The sequence below is a fragment of the Aulostomus chinensis genome, chromosome 10 (genome assembly GCF_037954235.1).
Source record: "Aulostomus chinensis isolate RoL2024-O1b breed Wild chromosome 10, RoL_Achi_v1.0, whole genome shotgun sequence".
NCBI classification, from domain to species: domain Eukaryota; kingdom Metazoa; phylum Chordata; class Actinopteri; order Syngnathiformes; family Aulostomidae; genus Aulostomus; species Aulostomus chinensis.
In genome coordinates this window covers 6,762,648-6,781,429 of record NC_141329.1, presented here as the reverse complement: position 1 = coordinate 6,781,429, position 18,782 = coordinate 6,762,648, and the positions used below count along the sequence as shown (strand labels likewise).

The following is an 18,782-nucleotide window of genomic DNA, read 5'->3' as shown; positions in this document are numbered from 1 at the left end:
ACACCCTCAAAAAGTTGAACTCCTCCATTACATCTGCACAGTATTCATGAACATTTGCTAATTGTGACTCGGCAGATATCTGTTTACACTGCCAGCTAAATTTGTTCCCCATGTGCTGAGCTCTAATTTTAAACGAGGTGCTAAATATACAGACAGTTTCCAAGCCAAAAGCAGAGATAGCTGTGTCATTGTGTCTGTCAGAGTGGAGTAAATCCCTGAAGAGACTGGAACATTCCAGGGAGAAACTGTGTTGATGCTGCCATCTGCTGGGTGTTCCAGCACAAGAGGAGGTCTCCATGGCGACGCCAGATAATTTGGATGGGCAACTAGGTCGAGAGATCTTGATAAAGGCGTCGTTGTAAAACCAGGTCACAGGGAAGCAGAGAGTCCTATTCAAATGCTCATGGATGTAAAGCTGATCACACACTGCAGCAGTTGTGTGTTCTATCACTAACACACTGTTTTTTGTCGTAGTTTATTAGACTCCATCAGATTTTATTCTCTGCCCCTCTGTTTTTACAGAGTAAATGTTTTCATCAGCTTTTGTTGCATTTTACAAACACAAACAGCTTCTGTACTGAAATTTGCATTTTACTCTACCCTGCACCTGACACTTTATCCCTGCTTGGCACTTGATCTTATCATATTTCAAAGCATTGGTTCAGCCTCGCCCCCTCACATACACACACACACACACACACACACACACACACACACACACACACACACACACACACACACACACACACACACACACACACACACACACACACACACCCAAACACCTTCGCCTCCTGCACTTTTGATGCTTATTTTTGTCCCAATAGATAGAATAATAAATTCCATAATGGCTTTCCAGCTTTAAACATATTCAATTGACTGCATCATTCATGAACATTTTTCAAAGAACACTAATGGAAAGAAAAATATTACAGATTTAACTCATAATATACAATTGTATAGATTTTTAGTCTTTGTTTTATGAATTTTTATATATATTTTCAAGAGTTTAATTTGTTTTTCATTGCAGGCACTCTGACTCTCACATATAGAATAAAAAATGTGTCACTGCTATAGATGGAGGGATGTAACAAGCCATTTCCAGTTTAAAATAATTCAGTCTTTAGACATGGTAAACAGAACCATTTGGTGAACCTCAGGAAATATCTTGTGACCTCTTTGGGAACCTGACCCTCAAGTTGAAAACCACTGATTTAAAGGAACTGTTGTTTCTTGTTGCATGATTTGACTTGGTGCTTTAGCGTGCTCTTGGGGCTCCTGAAATATTTTATTCTTTGCTTTCAACTTTACGTCAACAGATGCATGAATATGTCACTGCATTCTTTCATGTATTTTTGTACCATTTCTTCTTCCCCTACTGTCTTCTACTTGTGTATTTTTTTGTATCATTTCTTCTTCTTCTACTAAATATCTGATGACCCAGGATGCATTTCTCATAGACCTTGATGTAAATCTGAAAGGTTCATGCTACTTTAGGCCCACTTTTCTTTACAAAATACGCCTGCTTGGTGTAGTGATGTGTCGGTCATAAATGAGCTGATTCATGCACTGACTCAGTATTGTGTTGCAGTGTGTGTGTGTGTGTGTGTGTGTGTGTGGGCGCATGTGTAATGAATCACACGATGTCATATAGAGGTCATCAGGTGGCAGGTGAGTGGTGGGGCTCAACATGTCAGGACATACAAAGCATGAAACAGAATGTAGGATAGCAAAACTTTTTTTTCCCAAAAACTATTTTATGAAGAAATGAAAGAGCAGGATCTTGAGCTGAAACAAGTGAAACAGCTCACTAAAAAGAGCTGGAATTCCCATGTCTAGTCTGGAATTTAAACACCCGTGTTTTAAAACTAAATGCCATGAAGTCTACAGTCAAAAAAAGAGGAAGCTCCCACTGTTTTATTTTTGTTTTTAGCTTCAAACCTCATAGCTGGTTAAAGCATGGTTGTTAGTATATTTTTGTGCTAAATTCCAAGGCCAGAATGTACAATATGTCATTCAGAATTACATACAAACGCACTGTATGAACAAAGTATTTTCTTTTCTTTATTTCACCAGAATCTGGACTACAATAAAAAGTAAACTATCACGTACAACAAAACTTAACAAATCTCATAACTTTCTCTCTCTCTCTCTCTCTCTCTCTCTCACTCTCTCTTTCTCTCTCTCTTTTGTCAGCACTATCTCTGGTGTTTTATTTAAGTTGTAAACAGCAAGAAGACAAGAAGTCCTACACTATAAACATTTCATGTGTGCAGTAAAGCTCTTTTGGTTGCAGAGGCACAGTCAGGAAAGACCAAAACGTCTCCTTCCCTGGTTGATTACTACAGAGTACAATTAGCGTGTCCCGAGCAAACCCTAAACTTCTAGTTTGCATTTTTGCAGGCATGCCGATTGCAAGGTTTTCTCTCATCGCATATATCTTGGCTGTGAAAAGACTCATGAACAAACATAATTCTTAGCCAAGATGTTTTTTTTTAAGTTACTTCAAAAGCAACCCTGTGATTTTATGTGAAGCAGTAAAGTAAAAACTTTGACTTAATGTATCATTTTCATATACTAGGTCTTTTATAACGGAAGAAAACAGTTTCAGAAAGAGAACCGAAAACATTTTGAGTAACTAGACGTGTTGTACTTGTTAAAGCAGTAAAATGATGAGTGCCATTATGTAAATCAGAGCTGGTTAGTCAAGGGTGGGCAGCCACACATCCGCAGCTCTCTCCTGCTAACATTCATTCTGACCCACCATGTTTGATACTCGCCCTTTTTCTCAGCTAGTTGAGTATAGTTTTTTTTCTGTGGTTTTATATTTGAAATGGGGAGTTTTCAGAATATATATATAATAAATATACCATGGTATTCGTTTGTTTGTTTTTTCAGAGGAGAGGCTTCAAGCCCTGGGATGATAAAACATGCAATTGTATTAAAAGTGGGGTGTTATTATGCAAATCAGAGTGCGCCATCACCGGGAGCTGATTGGTCCACCCACCGTCCAATCAAGACTCGCCTCCGCCTCCCTGGGTGTCTCAGGGCTGCTGCTCATCAGGCTGATTACTGTCAGCTGCGCCGTTGCAGCATGGCGGTTTTAGCAATGTCTGGAGACCCAACAGGTTGTTTAGCGTGAGCAGCCAGGCCATGTACCACTGACTTACAGTACCTCTGTGATTTTTGTGCTTTGTTGTAGTGTTTATACACCTCAAACACTCAATGTAAGTATTTCAAGATGCTGCACTAATACTCCATACCAGTTTTTGAATCACACATAGTTTATCCCTTTTGTATTGGGGTCCTTGAGTGTCGTTGTGTATCTCCTTGGGTGTGTTGATTTACAGTCAGTTTTAGAGAAGGTTTTGTTTATTGATTTAATCTTGAATATAGTTAGATTAGCTTGTGTTTTTGTTGTATTTGGCTCCTTGAGTTGAGCTGAGTGTTCTGAGTTCAGTTGTTATCTATCTCGTCTTTAAATGCTATTTTTGCTACATCCTTTCCATCTTTTTGTTACATCTTTCACCCTAAGCGAGTTGCGGTTGTAACAAATATGTATTAATTAATTAATGAATGGTTACATATTTATTTGGAAAGAGAAGCATTAAAAAAGTAAAGAAATTCTTTTAGTAAAGAAATTTGCTATGTTTGGCTTAAATTCAACTTGCAGATGTCCTTAGGATGACTCTCCCTGAACTTTTGAACTCTGGTGCAATCTAACCCTGTGGAGTCCAGTTAGTTTCCTGTTCTGTAGTAAAATATTAAAATTGTCTTCTCTAAGATGCTTCTGAAAATGATTTATGGAGGATGTGGTTGGTCCAATTTGAGAATATCAAAGTTAAAACCCTCTCCTGTTGCCACCAGGTGGTGCTGGGACTAGACCTGCCCTAATATCGAATGTGTTTATTCTTGGCTCATCCTTCACCCGTCCACCATATTTTGTGAAAACTCGCGCTGTAGTTTTTGCACAATCCTGCTGACAGACAAATGCTACTGAAAACCTCATGGTGTTGGCGGTGTTCATAAGACTCCATTGTACTACTTGTAGCATGGAGTCCCATTTCAGGTAGCTCCATCTCAACTGCATATAATGAACTGATGTAGCAACAGGCGATGCACATAAGTTTATGGATTCTATGAAACCTCAGTTGCCTCTTGAATTTTTTTTTTAAAGCTGGAGATGACCATATTTGGACAAGATAATGGCACTGGAGTCCAGGAGCGATGTGAGTGAAACATACCCTGCATGCTTTGCATCTTTTATTCTAGATAATAGCAAAACTTGCAGCATTAAAAAACCCTACTGTATTGATGACTTAAACGAAGCCAAAGAGATCTTAAGGAAATATTAATTGATGTTATCAATCTAGTGAGTCTTTTTTTTCCCTTACACTTAAGTATAACAATTTACTTTGCGATTGGGTGGGTTAGCCCACAATGACTGTTAATCCATCTCATAAAAATGATCCATGCATTTTTTTCTACAAATGATTCAAGCACTATTTAATTCAAAACACCTTATTTATTAAATGACCTGTTTAGTGTGTGTGTGTGTGTGTGTGTGAGAGAGAGAGAAACACAGCAGGGGGCATTCATATACCATATGACTGTGAAAAGCTGTTTTTCATTTTGCTGCTGCAGTTGAATGTTTGATCATCAAATGTATGAATGGAGGTTGAAGCTGGAAGGCTGCTTTCACATTTATGGATCAGTTTTCTCTGTGCTTGCTGAAAAGAATGAGACGGGCCTGCCTGCGTGAGTTATGATGTTCCAGATGCATTTACATTACTTTCAGGTGCCTTTTTTAAAAAAGTGCATGAATCTACTGCATCATTCAATCAGCTCCTCGCAGAGATTCATCAAAAAGTGTAAATTGTAATCGTCATGTAAAGGAGATGTATTGTAGCACTGTTGTATTCTTCTTAAAATGAATACGTTTTAATGATTTGATTTGATCATTGAAGTCCAGACAAATCATCTTAAATCACCAGTGTAAAAGGAGCAATAATTTGGATGCTCTGTGAAAAGGTGGAAGATGATCCCACCATTGTGCCGTCAAGGATGAGAGGAGCTATGACCTGGATTAGTGACCTCCAGGCCGATGAAGTGACGGACAGATGAGGCGACCTGCAAGGGTGCTGGAGCAAAGTGTTTGGAACCTGGTCATAGATTGCAGATAGGAAGGAGCAGTCTGATGGACTGCCATGATGGGTCTTCAATTTGATTTGTGCCGAGATGGAGAATCAGTAGAGTGTCTCGAGGCATGGGTGACGAATCAGAATCTGAGCTGGCTGAACACCAGACGGGCTTCGCTGTTCTGTCTGTACCTTTTTAAAGGTCCAGCTAAAAGGAAAAAAACAATCTAGGTATTATCTCCTGCTTATACCACATCAACAGTTGCCTAGCAGAGCATGTGCTTGATTTTAGAGGACATGTAATTAAGTATAATCAAAGAAATGTACTGTTGGGGTGTTTTTTAATTAAATCAGCCGAGCTTTGGGTCTCAATTTAATAAGTAAAGAGGGAAAGGGCAATTTAACCGTAATGGCTTAATTTGCTGGAGTTCAATGAAAGCCAATGTTTATTACAAACATGCAGCATCTACTTTTAGTTACAAATCAGCATACTTCTTTATATCACACTTAATTCAAGCTTTAATCAAACCCACTGACTGCCAAAAAGAGAACCAGATGATTCTGTTTAAACATTTATACCCGCCACAATCTTATTGTCCAAATAGCAGTTACTGGATCTCACGTTGCTCTAAGGCTGAACAAGGTTGGTTTCATTTCTGCTTGTTACGGTAGCACAAGCTCTGATGATAATGGACGATGCATGATAATATAACGGGATAGTCCCTTGGCGTGTGTGTTTTTGTGTCAGGCACATCTTTATTTAGCGTGACACTGTAGATTCTCCTGGAGTTGGAGCATGCATGTACTCTGCATGTATCCACGCATGACAGCTCATTTGCATGTCTCCTGCGTGTGTGAGATAGGTGTTGACAGTGTGTCTGCTGGCACACTATTTGTGCGCGTCTGTGTGTACACTGCAGTATTCCAGCTGTCTGACTGGATAAGGCTCAGTGGACAGACAAACACCGCTGTGAACATCACACACACTCGGCATGAAATGGCTGTGGGCACTGTTATAAGAGGGACTTTGTGCGTAAGAACAAGATGTAACAATTCAATATAAGAGTAAAAAAAAACCTTTTCAGGTTTACTCTTTAATATCATTAACTACAAAGTGTACATTTCAAGTTTACACCAACATGGAATCATTCTTCAGTTATGATACTTTTAATTTTCTATAATCCCATCACATATTAAAATATATTAAACAGGAAACGTTTTAAAAACACTCATTTCATATCCCAACAAATACTTTCTAGAACTCTGAATCTTGTCCTGCGGACTAGAGCTGCCCCCCCACATGTTTATCTCCAAGCACTTTCAACAAAACACATATGATATTGTATGATTTTTATATGCATCATTTGCTGGCCTTGTGCACAAGAATAAACCCAAACAAGATCTGCTAAGAAACAAAACAGTGCTGCTGTGTTTTCAGTGCATCACCACCTGAACACTCACAAGGGTCTTCCAGCCACTTGGCTCACTGAAATATTGAAACCTTCCTACAAAGCAGAGTGATGGACAGTAACATGAAAGAGTTTCTAGTGGGCACCACAAGATGTTTGCCAATAAAAACAGAGAATATCTAACAATGCTCATGTTTCAGTTTCTCAGACATCCCAAATGACAATTTGTGGTTGCTAATAGCAATTGTGGTTAGTAAGAAGTGAGGCAGATGAATTGACGGATGAATAAATCTGTTTGTCAGGTGGCAGTGATGGTACTGTAGAAAAGTGGATCTGCTCAGTCTCATCCGCTCATTTCAACAGAACTGCATGCAAGCTGGTGGCCCGTCAGAGGATTTTCAGTTCAAGTGCTTTACAGCATACTTCAAGTCTGCAATAACAAGACCGAATCGCTGTAGTCCATCAACTTCCATTAAGTTCCCTCATCGCGTGTAGGACCTCTGCCAATTGTAAATGGCGTGAATATTGTGGGAACACACTGGCATCCGTTTACATGTACTGACACTGCGGTGCCGGAAAGCCCTCCCTCCCGCGCCACCCCCCAGCCCCCTCCTCCGTGCAGCGAGCTGCTTTGCTCTCTCCTCTGCAGCAAAGAAGTCTGTGGTCGCCCTGAAGAATTCCAGCAGAGCTCTGTGGCTCCAGTTGGTCCCATGGCCCACTAGCCCACTGTTTGGTGCAGCTGCAGAACCAGCTGCACCAAATACACCAGTGGAACTTCCCTCGGTAGAGAATCCGCAGTGACCACCACGGTCTGTTAAGAGGAGAAAAAAATGTGGGTTGGTCTCAAAAAGTTCCAAGGGTACCGTGGATTGAATTTCACCACGGACGGGGTCATCCTGAGCACACACACTTAGAACAGGAATAGCCACTTCGTCCACATCCCTTAAGGGTTCGTTGCGTTCCCAGTAAGCGTCCCAGGCAGCGGGCGAGTTGCTGCTACTGCTGCTCCCAGATGCCGTCTGACAGAACAGCACCTCCTCCAGGCTGCGCAGAGAACAGCTGGAAAACAGGGTATCTGTGTGTATGGCCTCCCCCAGCACTGTCCTGTACCTGTAGCCACCCCCCCCCACACACACACACACACACACACACACATACACACACACACACACACAAAAGAGAGAACCAGTAAATCAATTTTAAGGAGCTGCATGAGTTTCCTAATCCAAATTGGCATTGATTCCAGAAATTATACCTTGGTCACGATGTCTCTCAGAATCAATGACTTGACACTGAGCGGACCATCTGTTGCCACAGTAACTTGACTTATCCCTTAATCACCTACCTCTTAAAAAAAATAAAATAAAAATGGCTCCATGCTTCTTTTTGCCCCAAGCTTGTCCTTTTATCATAGTCAGAAAACACAGTGCGGACAGAATTTCAACCTGGTTTTTGAAGTAATCGTATGCCACTTATGTCTCTGTCAGGTAAACAATCCAGAAAAAGAGATCTCATCAAAGTCCATCTACATGTCCAATTTAACAGCTTACCAAAAATAAAGCCATGATTAATTAGAACAGCAACAAGCTTCGGCTTGAAACTGCTCCTGATCCTGTTCAAAGTTACTGTCAATGGGATGAAGGAGAAGCTGTTTAAATCTTCCAATGCTTCAAAGCTCATTTAAGCAAATTTCTCTTCCAAAACTACAGTTAATGGTTTGTACCGGACTTGACACTGCGTACATACGTGAACAAATCAAGACGGCGTCCATTTCTTTCATTCTGTAGATTACACATGAAGAGGAAATTCAGTCTTTGTAGTCTTGGCCGTCATTCTGATTGGTAAGCGCTTGGCGTGTTACCATAAATGCTGAGATCTGGACACACGGCCCCATTACCAAAGCAAACCCAGAGTGGATGAGAAATGCAAACAGCTGAGGATTATCTCCACAGAAGGCATTTCAGCCATGCATTTCAAGCGTCTGTCATTACAGCTTTTCATGAAGTGGCCAGCGCTCGAGCTGCGCTAAGACGCAGCCCAAAGGATATTTTTACTCAAGTGAATTTTGTGTCATTTTGGACAAGTGGTTGTGTGTAGGGCGCTGTGTGTGTGTGTTGCATATCCAGGTATGTGCCTAAATACATCCACTTTAGAAACACACACGAGACTGAAGCTGCTGCTCAGCCAACATGTGCATTCTACTGTAAATCCTTTATAAGACTATCAAAAGCTTTGGACAAACACTCACCACAGGCCGCAGACCAGTAAATTGATTCAAAAATTAGATTTTCTTGTCATACACTTTTTTCAATAAATGTTCATGTGTTTTTTTCATGCCTTGAGGAACACGTGTAATCCCTGAAACATTTACACATTAAATCTAATCAATACTTTATCTTTTTTTGTTTCTGTTCAACTGAAGCAAAATTGTGTTGCATTTTTTTATGCCCTTTCAAAAATGTTATGACTTAATTTAATTTTGCCTTGAAAGTCCTATTTCTAAACTTTACAATTTTACAGGTTTTCAGGCTGCATTTGTCCCCTTTCCAATAACTTGCCTTTCAGCCATTCCTGAGAAGGCTCCTGAACTGAACTCGTACTCGTTACTGTTGTATAACCTGGATCAGGTTAAACTCTCTTTAAAACAAAGCAGTCCAGACAATGAAAGTCCTATTTCTAAACTTTACAATTTTACAGGTTTTCAGGCTGCATTTGTCCCCTTTCCAATAACTTGCCTTTCAGCCATTCCTGAAAGGCTCCTGAACTGAACTCGTACTCGTTACTGTTGTATAGCCTGGATCAGGTTAAACTCTCTTTAAAACAAAGCAGTCCAGACAATGAAGCCATAGAACTTTGTTTTAATCTGCTCTACCAGCCTCCTTCCAAACTACAGCTTCTGCTAATATGCTCGTGCTCTGTCTGACTACTGTTACATATCTTCCTGTGAAGACTTGGCAGGTTTCTGGTTCCGGTCTGATAAATGATCTGGTATCATACTGTGGTACTGAAGATTAAGCAACTCTGAATATACGGCCCATTTTTTTTTTTTCTCTCCGGGCCTACAAAGGTACTGTCTAGTTTCCTCAGCAGTGACTTTACACTCACACTTTCTCACAATCTCTTCATCTCTCCTTCCATACCTGCTGAGGCATATCTTCTGGTAGAGCACCAACGCCCACTGTAGCGGCCAGCAGAGTCCATTTTCAAACCAGCTCTGGCAGCGGAACACGGGTGACAGGCAGACAGCAGCTGTCACATAGCTGGAAGAACCACACTCCCCCAGGTAGGACAGGAGGAGGCCCGACCCCGTGCTTTCGCTCACTGCGTACAATCTTCCTGCAGGCTGACGATAGCGGATGTAGCGCACAGCCTCCCGCAGATCAGAGGGGTCCCCAAACTGCTGCAATTTGACAGTGGTAAGAGGAGTGCCATTATGGCTGCGGCGGTTGAACACTGCAGGGAGGTAGCCGTGGGACAGCGCTGTTTCACACAACTGTAGAGAGACAGGTCAGATGAAAAACTCCCCATTGGAATGATAAGAATAAAGAGCAAATGTCCATTACAACATGAAATGACATTCAGTGGCTCAAACTGTACTCTTCCAGCAAGATTCATGTAGTTTAATCAGCAGCCGTTTTTGATCTTTGTTGCAGTCCCGTAGAATCAAACAGCCTCTTTAGAAGTCTGTTTCCATTATGATGTTTGCAGCTGTAACACCTGAACATGCATAGTGGCCTTTTTTTTTTTTTTTTTTTTAATTGCACGGAAAAAAAATTACCTTATTTCAGTGGAAGTGAGAGCACGGAAAAGACTGTGTTGCCGCCTTTTACTGCCTAGTTAAACCTTGCTTACTTCTCACATAATGTCTCATCACTGCATTGGAAAAAGCCATAAAAATCTGGTGATGCCTTTATTGTGTTTGGGTAATTACATTTACAGAAAATAATCTCAACCTCAATGATTCATTGAGAACTAAAGTTTTAATTTAGCAATACGGGCTCATCATCCATACACTGACTTCTGTGCAGACTGAATAAAAGCAAGTAAAAATTGTCTACATAAAGGAAAACCTGGAGGTGTTTCCATGCAGGAAAATACACAAATGTATATTATTATTGTTGTTGTTTGAGTAATTCAACTGTTAGAGTGATCCTACATTTGATATGTATAAATGAAAATATGGCTATGATGTGGGCAGCATGGCTTGGAGGTATTGTGGGGGTCCAGCAACCAAAGGGTCACTGGTTCGATCTTCACTTCCCCCCTGTGACCATGTCCAAGTATCCTTGAGCAAGATGCTGAACCCCTAAATGCTCCTGATGGACTGGTGACCCTTCCAGTGTGAACCCTGTCTCAAACCCAATGCCAGCTGGGAAAGGCTGCGGCTCCAGCCCCCCACCCACAAAACTTCATGGATAAGTGCTATAGAAACTGGATGGATGGAGGCTACGCTCTTCCTTTGCTTCGGGGTTTTACGGGCCATTGTTCGATTTGACACTGAGCCTTCAACTGGAGAATGGGCAGACACGTGGAGTCCTGCATTGTGCACATTCTCCCTCACTGAGATGATGTTCGTGCAATCCAAGCAGCTCATCCCAGACACAAACACTCAGCAGCACAAGGTCTTCTAGCAAAGTGTAAGAGATTATGTCCACCGCCCACATCCTGAAGCAGCAGCATTTATCATGGGGCTACTTGAAGCTTTGTCAAATAACTAAGATGTGACTAGTGAGCTCTCTCCCTCTCTCTGATGTTATATTCTCTGAGAAATCTATTCAGATAAGCTCAGACGTGTTTAGATATTTTAGGAAAACAAAACAGATGGTCCACTGTTTTACTTACTTGTCCATGTTTGAGCACTGCAGCTATGAGGCCTACCAGCTGGCCAAAACAACACTATGCCACTTGTGGTTGTCAGTTTAAAATTAGGATTAATACGGCAATTACATGACGGGGCAGTGAGCGCACCGAGCTTATACACGGGGACATTGTTCATTCACACATTACTCAGCTCCTGAAGTCATTCCCCATATGCCACTTGGAATGTTCTTTTCCAAAAGAGCACATTAGATGAAAGGAAGAGCAATTGCCAGCCAATCACGAGTTAAATTCAATTCTCAGTGGTATAAAGTATAAAATAAAGTATCAAATAAAACTGCCTATGAGATCTGGGTTGTGTAAGTAACAGAGATTGAGACTGATTTGGGTGAAGTGAGTGTGAAATGAGTTTGATCAAAACTGCCCGCTCACATTTTCATACTGCCACATGTGAACTGTCATCAGGTGCTGCTCTGAGTAAAAACTGAAGAACAAGGGAAAAAAAATCTTCAAAAAACTCTGTTGGTGTACTTTGTGTTTTTTCTACATAGAAAATTGAAAAGGCATCAATAAACCTGCATCTCATCTGTAGCCACGCTGCATCAGTCTGAGCATCAGTTTCTCAGCAGGAGAAGGTAAAAACGGAGCAGCAGCTACTCCAGCAGTTTTTCTTTTGGAGTTGATTAACTGTCAGGTCAGTGACAAATTCCTTTAGCAAGGACTGCAGAGACAGAACCAAATGCCAACACACACACACACACTCTCTCTCACTCACACACACACACACACACACGTGTGTACAGTTGTCTAGGCTGGGTTGAGACCTAAAGGTCACTTTCTGTTGGTGAATACATTGTATTAGATTGCCTATTGTGTTTGCAAACATCTTAAACCTGATAAAATTGTGAACTAAATTCACATTTCTGGAAACACTGTTGGGTTGTTGGTCATGAGTCGGTTTTTGAGTGAAAACGATGCATAAAATGTTAAGATTCCTGCGATTTAACTTGAGTGCCTGAACATTCCTTCAAGGTCTGCGTCAGAGAGATTTAACACCAAACTGCAGGGGAAACGAGATTGATGTGAATGTGCTCTTAATGTGGGCAGTCACTGACGTACTGCATCTAGTTCCCCTTAGCCCATCACACGAGTGCCTCAGAACAAACACGCTCTCATTTCCTCAAAATGTCCCAGTTAGGATGGTTTCAAACGAATCAGCTGGTCTTGAGTCATGTTTGAGTCTCCCTCACTCATTTGGAAATGATTCTACAAATCAAGTTACGAAACGCTTTAACAAAACGCTCCACGAGTTCTATTGAGGATAATAGTTTTAACTCTCGGCATCATCTGCTGAATTTTCATGATACAATAAAGCGCTTGGAAAGTATAACAGCAAAGTGTACGTCTCGTTTTCCGTGATGGATAGTGTAGTTTCGCTAGTTGTAATGTTACATTTAGGAGTTTTCTATTGATGATTTCATCTACTACCCTGCTCATAAGTAAAAAAACAAAAAAAGATATAAAAATAAAGTCTTGTCACACACGGAGAAGAGAAAAAAAAGTGTATGCATGAAAAAGTTGTTCAGGCAGTTCCAGACTTCTTCCAGTGCTTTTTGTGCATGATCAGGCAATAAATCAGCAATAAGGCAATAAGTCCACATTTTAGCTGCATTTCTGACCCTCCTCCCCGTCAGTTAACGTTCAGTCCAAGCATGCCCACATTCATTTGTTTTACTTCGAAAAGTTTACTGGAGTACAGAAGCAGCAAACGCACAGCACAGTGATATTTGAAAGTCTGCCTGGATTAGAAGGGAATATTTTTTTTGACGGCAGAGTGTCAACACTAAGTTGTGAAATTCACAAAGTGATGATGAGACAGAAAACACAAATGTGAAGTGCTGCTCTCCCCTGCTGAATGTCAACCTGTTCCCAGGAAACCTGAGGATAACTGGTTTTTAATGAACATTATGTGGAAGATGCCAGAGTTCACTGGTTTATTTATTCCCTCTGCGTGCGTGCTTGGATTTCAGTCTCCTTTCATGATAAAGAAACTACCTTGATCGTAGTATACCTTTTTTCAGCCCTCATCGTGATTAGTAATAGTACATTGTTCCTCTTTGATTGTACGAGGGCTGAGCTGTTATCTCATCTCTCAAGGAATCTGGGAAATCCCGGAGGTGCTTTGTCAGCAATCTGACAGTAAAAGGAAAGCAATTGAGGTTTTCAGGCGGTAAATTACACATAATTGCCAGATTATCATACTTCAGGTGTGTAAGGAATGAGCTGTACTCAATGATTTAGTGCCAGAAGCATGTTGAATCCAATACTGAACTAGGTCAGAAAATCAGGAAAGAATCTATCGGCTCACAGTGTGTAGATGCGATGGTTATCGAGCCATTACAGGAACTCTCAACAATGATTAAACCAACAGTTACGACAAAAATGATTACAGCTACAAAGAGGTTTTGCAGTTCTAGAGAGTGGCATCATTAGCAGACAGATTCATATGCCTGTATTTAAAAGATAATCATATCAAATTAAGGCACTAACTCAATTTGAGACGCGTTTAACAGAGAATAAACAAAGTATTGATGGCGCGTAGATGGCCCTGTGCTCAGCCCTCTACATGGCCAGTTACCAGTCCATTAAAGGAGTGTGGTGTGCTGCTTTGTTAACTGGTGATTTATTCCGTTGTGGTTGAAACAGACTGGAAATGTTGTGGCGCAGATGTCAAATGTCGCCCTTGCTGTTCAGCGCGCCGATGAGAGATCCAGGGTTGCTCCTTTATTCTACTTGCAGAATCAGCAACTCCGTGTTGATTTGTTTCTTTGCTCTCGTTGCATGTAAATTAGCTGGCAGCCTGTGTGTGTCTTTGATTTGACGCTAAATAACGTTGTTTACTAGTTCAAACTCACAAAAGATGGAATGTGATGACATTTTTATGAAGTGAGAGACTGACTAGTTGGTCTAGAATGTTAATGACTTGTAGGTTTAGATTGAGACACCAAAAACAGGAAGAAAAGATGTACACGTTCATACCACTGCAACTTAAATTCTACCATCTCTTTTTGCGATTTCTTTTTTTTTTTTGAAGACTAGAATTACAATGTATAAAACAAACCCCCCAAAAAAACACTTGCTGGAAATATATTCGTATGTTGAAAGTTTAGACTGTATTTGCATGTGTTTTTGCCACCAGTTCATTAGTGTGGTGCGACGGAGGCTGTGAGAGGATAAAATAAGTAAAACCTTATGAAGACACAAAATTAGACACAAAAAGTGGGAGAAAAATGGAAATACTTTTCAAGCAAATAACATTTTCCGTTTTTCTACCATCTCGATTAAAGAGAGCTTAAAACAGCCTAAACTAATTGAATGACTGACCGCATTGATCAAGGAGAATATGTTTTAAGGGCTGACATCATGAAGGAGAATATAAACTATCAGCCAAAAATAAAACCACTGAAAATACTCTGTGCCCCAAATGTCACAGAATACTTACTTTTACTGTGTTTGGGAGTGTCGGTTCCTCTCGAGGTTCTAGACGTTTGATTCCTGCAGACTTAGTTGAATCCTTAGTGTTAAAATATCTGTTCTAATCGTATTTTAGTCAATCAAAAGAAGCCCACCCCCTGTGACCCTCTTGTTTCCACAGATGTCCGACTCAGAAATCCTGGCAAATGGCCAACGATAATCTGCTTTTAAAAGTGCAGCCACCACTCACAGATTAACATCCTGTTGATAATTCATGTATTGTTGAAAGGGGTCATCGCTCTCTGGAATGGAAATTCCCTTTTATAAACCAGACACCAAGCAATTTAGACTAAAACTTAAAGAACTTGCTATTTAATGAATGGTTAGAAAAATGTAAATTAAATGGATGGAGGCCTGGAGACACCTTTTCCTTCACAAATGACATCTAGTACTGTTACATGTATGTATTATTGCATCCTCCAATAGCTAACGTTCTCAGTGATTTCAGCTTGTCTGTTAGCAGGAATATGCAAAACAAAATTATGATGCTAATTTTCTCTCAACTTGATGGAGCAGTGTAGAATGGAACCATTTTTTGGGGCAGTTTTGTTTTAGCACCCCTGATGATAACAGGAAATGTTGTTTTTCACTCTCTGACGTACTCCTCCTAATGGGTCAGAGGATCCATCTCGAATTTGATCAGAAAAGCCGTAAGAACTTGGGGATTCGTTCCTGCAGAGCCTGTGAGTTTTTGTTTAATGGTTTATGTCGATATTTAGACGAGGAACTAAACTGTTGCAGCTGGACTCCAAATGTCCAGATCTCCAAACTTAACATGTTTGAGTTCCTGGCCTGTAACACACATCATTGTTTTCTAGTTCATTGGGTGAGAGGCGGGGTTCACCCTGGACGGGTCGCCAGTCCATCGCAGGGCCATCAGTAGCAATTAGGGCTTCAGTATCTTGCACCAGGGAACTTCAACATGGTCACCAGGGGAAGTGAGGATCGAACCAGCCATCCTTCGGTTGCTAGAGGGCCACCTTACCTCTGAGCCATGCTGCCCCTATTACTGTATCATAATTCTTCTTCTTATTATTATTACTATAATAATTGTTGTTTGGTATTGTTCTTTCTTTCTGTATATCTGTGTTGGTCTGTAGTTTGGGTGGGATTTCTCTCTGTCACATTCCTCCAACTCTCATTCTCAATTCATCGTCAACAAAATGTAGTTTAAGAACTGGAAGATAGGAAATGCAGCGGGGGACAATCGTACTGTACCAGCATGTTCTGTATCAATGAATCAAGGGGATTCAATAGGAAGGAGAGAGCAAAAGAGAGAGTGTGTAATAACATGAAAGATTTAAGAGGAGATGGCTCATTCATACATTCATGAGGTCCTGAAATGTGATGTTTAAGGAGACAGAGACTATACACACACACACACACATACACACCAAAAATAATCTATTCGCTCTGTTTCTTCTCTGTGTCAGACCCACACAAATTTGTGCTTTTTTTATCTCAGTCTTTTTCTCTCTGACACACACACACACACACACACTAGGCTAAACACAGTGAATCTCAGCAATGACAGGCAATTTTAATTGGTGTATATCCCTAGTGGTGCCTCATCCTCCAGCTCCCTCAAGCATAACTGGCTGACAGTAAATTCTCTGTACTCTGATGACAGCACCCAAAAAAAGACTGAAACACAGGTTTCCCTGAAGTGACACTTATTTTTCATACATCGTTGTACTTTTCCTGCTGCAGTAAAAACTTAAATTTATGTCTCTCCCTTTGTGGCCTTCAATTTTAGCCTCAGTTCTTTCCACTTTCATGATCTACAGTTGGTTTTCAAACCAAACTGAGTCAATTCATGTCTTTTGCCGTATGCTGTTGAGTGTCCAGCTCTGACACAGTTCCTGACCTTGGCGGATTGAGGAGGATTTGCATACATGGCTAACATTATAAAAGCTAATGAGCTAGCACCGTGCCAGGTGCCCAAAGTAGTGTGGGAGCCAGCAACCATTCATGTGGAGCTGCGCAGCTCATCCCCAGGCCCCCTCAAGTCAAGTGATGCTTTGTATCCCCTCAGTCAATTACCTCAGTCAGTGTATTGAAGGAGCAGTCAAAAGCCTGGAAGGCTGCTTCTGTGGCTGCAGCTGCTGTTGCTTAATCACTTTGCTTTTTTTTTTTCCCTTCTGACAGAAGCTGCCATATCTTAACCTCCAGTGATTACTTCACTAATTGCCATTGATTTTGTATCTGCCCACATTTGGTTTATTTTTGGGGGTAAATCTGAGTCCTCTTAGCTTCTCTTTTAAAATACCAACATTTATTTCATGTATCTAGGACTTCTGTAGTTTCTTAATTCTGACATTTGATCAGAAACCTTTGGGAGTATTTTAACTAAATTAAATTTCACCTTTAAAACACGTCATTATGGTAGTTTCTCAGATACTGCTCATCAGACTCCTCAATCACCCCTGAATATGAAGCTCAGTTTACCTCCAACACGTTTCTGGTGATCCTCCCAAAAGAGTTGGGGATGATGAGGAGAACCGGGCTGCTGGAGTGGCTGGAGGTCCTCCTGCGTTTCTGGTAGGACGGAACTGCCCAGTCCAAGGCCACCAGCCCATCATCACCCAGTTGCAGGTTGTCCCGCACAAACTGGACCGGGCTGTCATAAGGCCAGCACGCCTCGTACACGCTCTGGAGGAAGGCGCTGGTCCGCCACGTCCATCCAACACACGCCGTGTAGTTACTGAAAGTCCTGCAGTTGTTCAGCAGATAGTTGGCGAGCGCGGAGGGTTTGCAGATGAGCGCCACGGTGCTTGCTCCTTTCTCGGTTCCGGTGCCGTCACAGACCGGCAGCGCACCGTCGCAGCCCTCCAGTCCTGACACGCAGCCGGTCTTCCCTGGCGGCCGTGACATGTCAGCTTTGTGGAGCACGGCATCTGGAAGGCTCTCGGTGCCAAAAAGTTTGGAGCCAGGCCAGATGATGACCACCAAGACCACAACGCACAGAGCAACAAGCCATTCCAGCATTGGCACGGTTGGTGGGGGGAGCGAAGTGAGTACAACACAGACGCGTTCACACCTTAGCTGATTATTACAAAATTACACAAGTCCTCAAACGCGTTCAGCCACAAAGTGTCGAGATCTTTGGTGCTAAATCGATTTTCTTTTTTCTCCAAGCGCCAGAACGCGCAAGTGCCTCGTCGTTATCAGTTAGACGGCGTTTCCACCCAAATCCCGCTCATCTCGAACCAGGAATCATGTTTTAGTCATCTGAACACCAGCGAGGTGATTCCATCCTGGTTTCAGACAGAGTCCAGCCGGTGCAGGGCGCGATCCTCTCCGGGACTGAGCTGGCTCACTGCTCCAAGACAACAATGTGCTCAACAGGAAACGCCCCCTGCATCACGTCCAACCCCCCCCCCCCCCCCCCCCCCCAGCGAGCAGGTACTCCGCTCACTGGATCATTATTGTTATAGATGAGTCCAGCCGTCAAAGAGCTCTCTCTCTCTCGCTCGCTCTCTCTCTCGCTCGCTCTCTCTCTCGCTCGCTCTCTCTCACCCACCCGCGATGCTCTCGGACATAAACAGAATAACCCAAACTAAGGTGACATCATGTACGAGTCCACGAGAGAAAGTGACAGGAATTAAGAGTGAAACACGGGATTCAGGAACTGTGTGGCTATTTTGGGTGATTATGTAACAAGGCGACTTCTCATTTCAGTTGTGGGAGATGCAGAGAGTGAAATGAAGTTTTTTTTTTTTTTTGAGAGCTGCAGACAGTTTAAATCAGGCCGATAACATTTATGTAACTTGATATCTTCCTGTCTGTTCCCTTCCATTAACTTTATCTATGAAACTGATAAAAATAACCACTGAGAAGAACTATTCTATACTGAATAAAGGAAGGAAAAGAATTATAGTGA

At 41.7% G+C, this 18,782-nt stretch overlaps 1 protein-coding gene across 1 annotated transcript; it reads right to left on the bottom strand.

Moving 5' to 3' along the window:
• Window positions 1-6,204: 6,204 nt before the first annotated feature.
• Window positions 6,205-18,252, bottom strand: abhd15a (abhydrolase domain containing 15a). Its single transcript, XM_086215791.1, has 3 exons — window positions 17,348-18,252; window positions 9,688-10,040; window positions 6,205-7,657 (listed from the first exon to the last, which is right to left on the bottom strand). Exons 1-3 carry the CDS (start codon window positions 17,885-17,887, stop codon window positions 7,030-7,032), a joined length of 1,521 nt encoding a protein of 506 aa, XP_086071917.1. The 5' UTR covers window positions 17,888-18,252; the 3' UTR covers window positions 6,205-7,029.
• Between the last annotated feature and the right edge of the window lie 530 nt (window positions 18,253-18,782).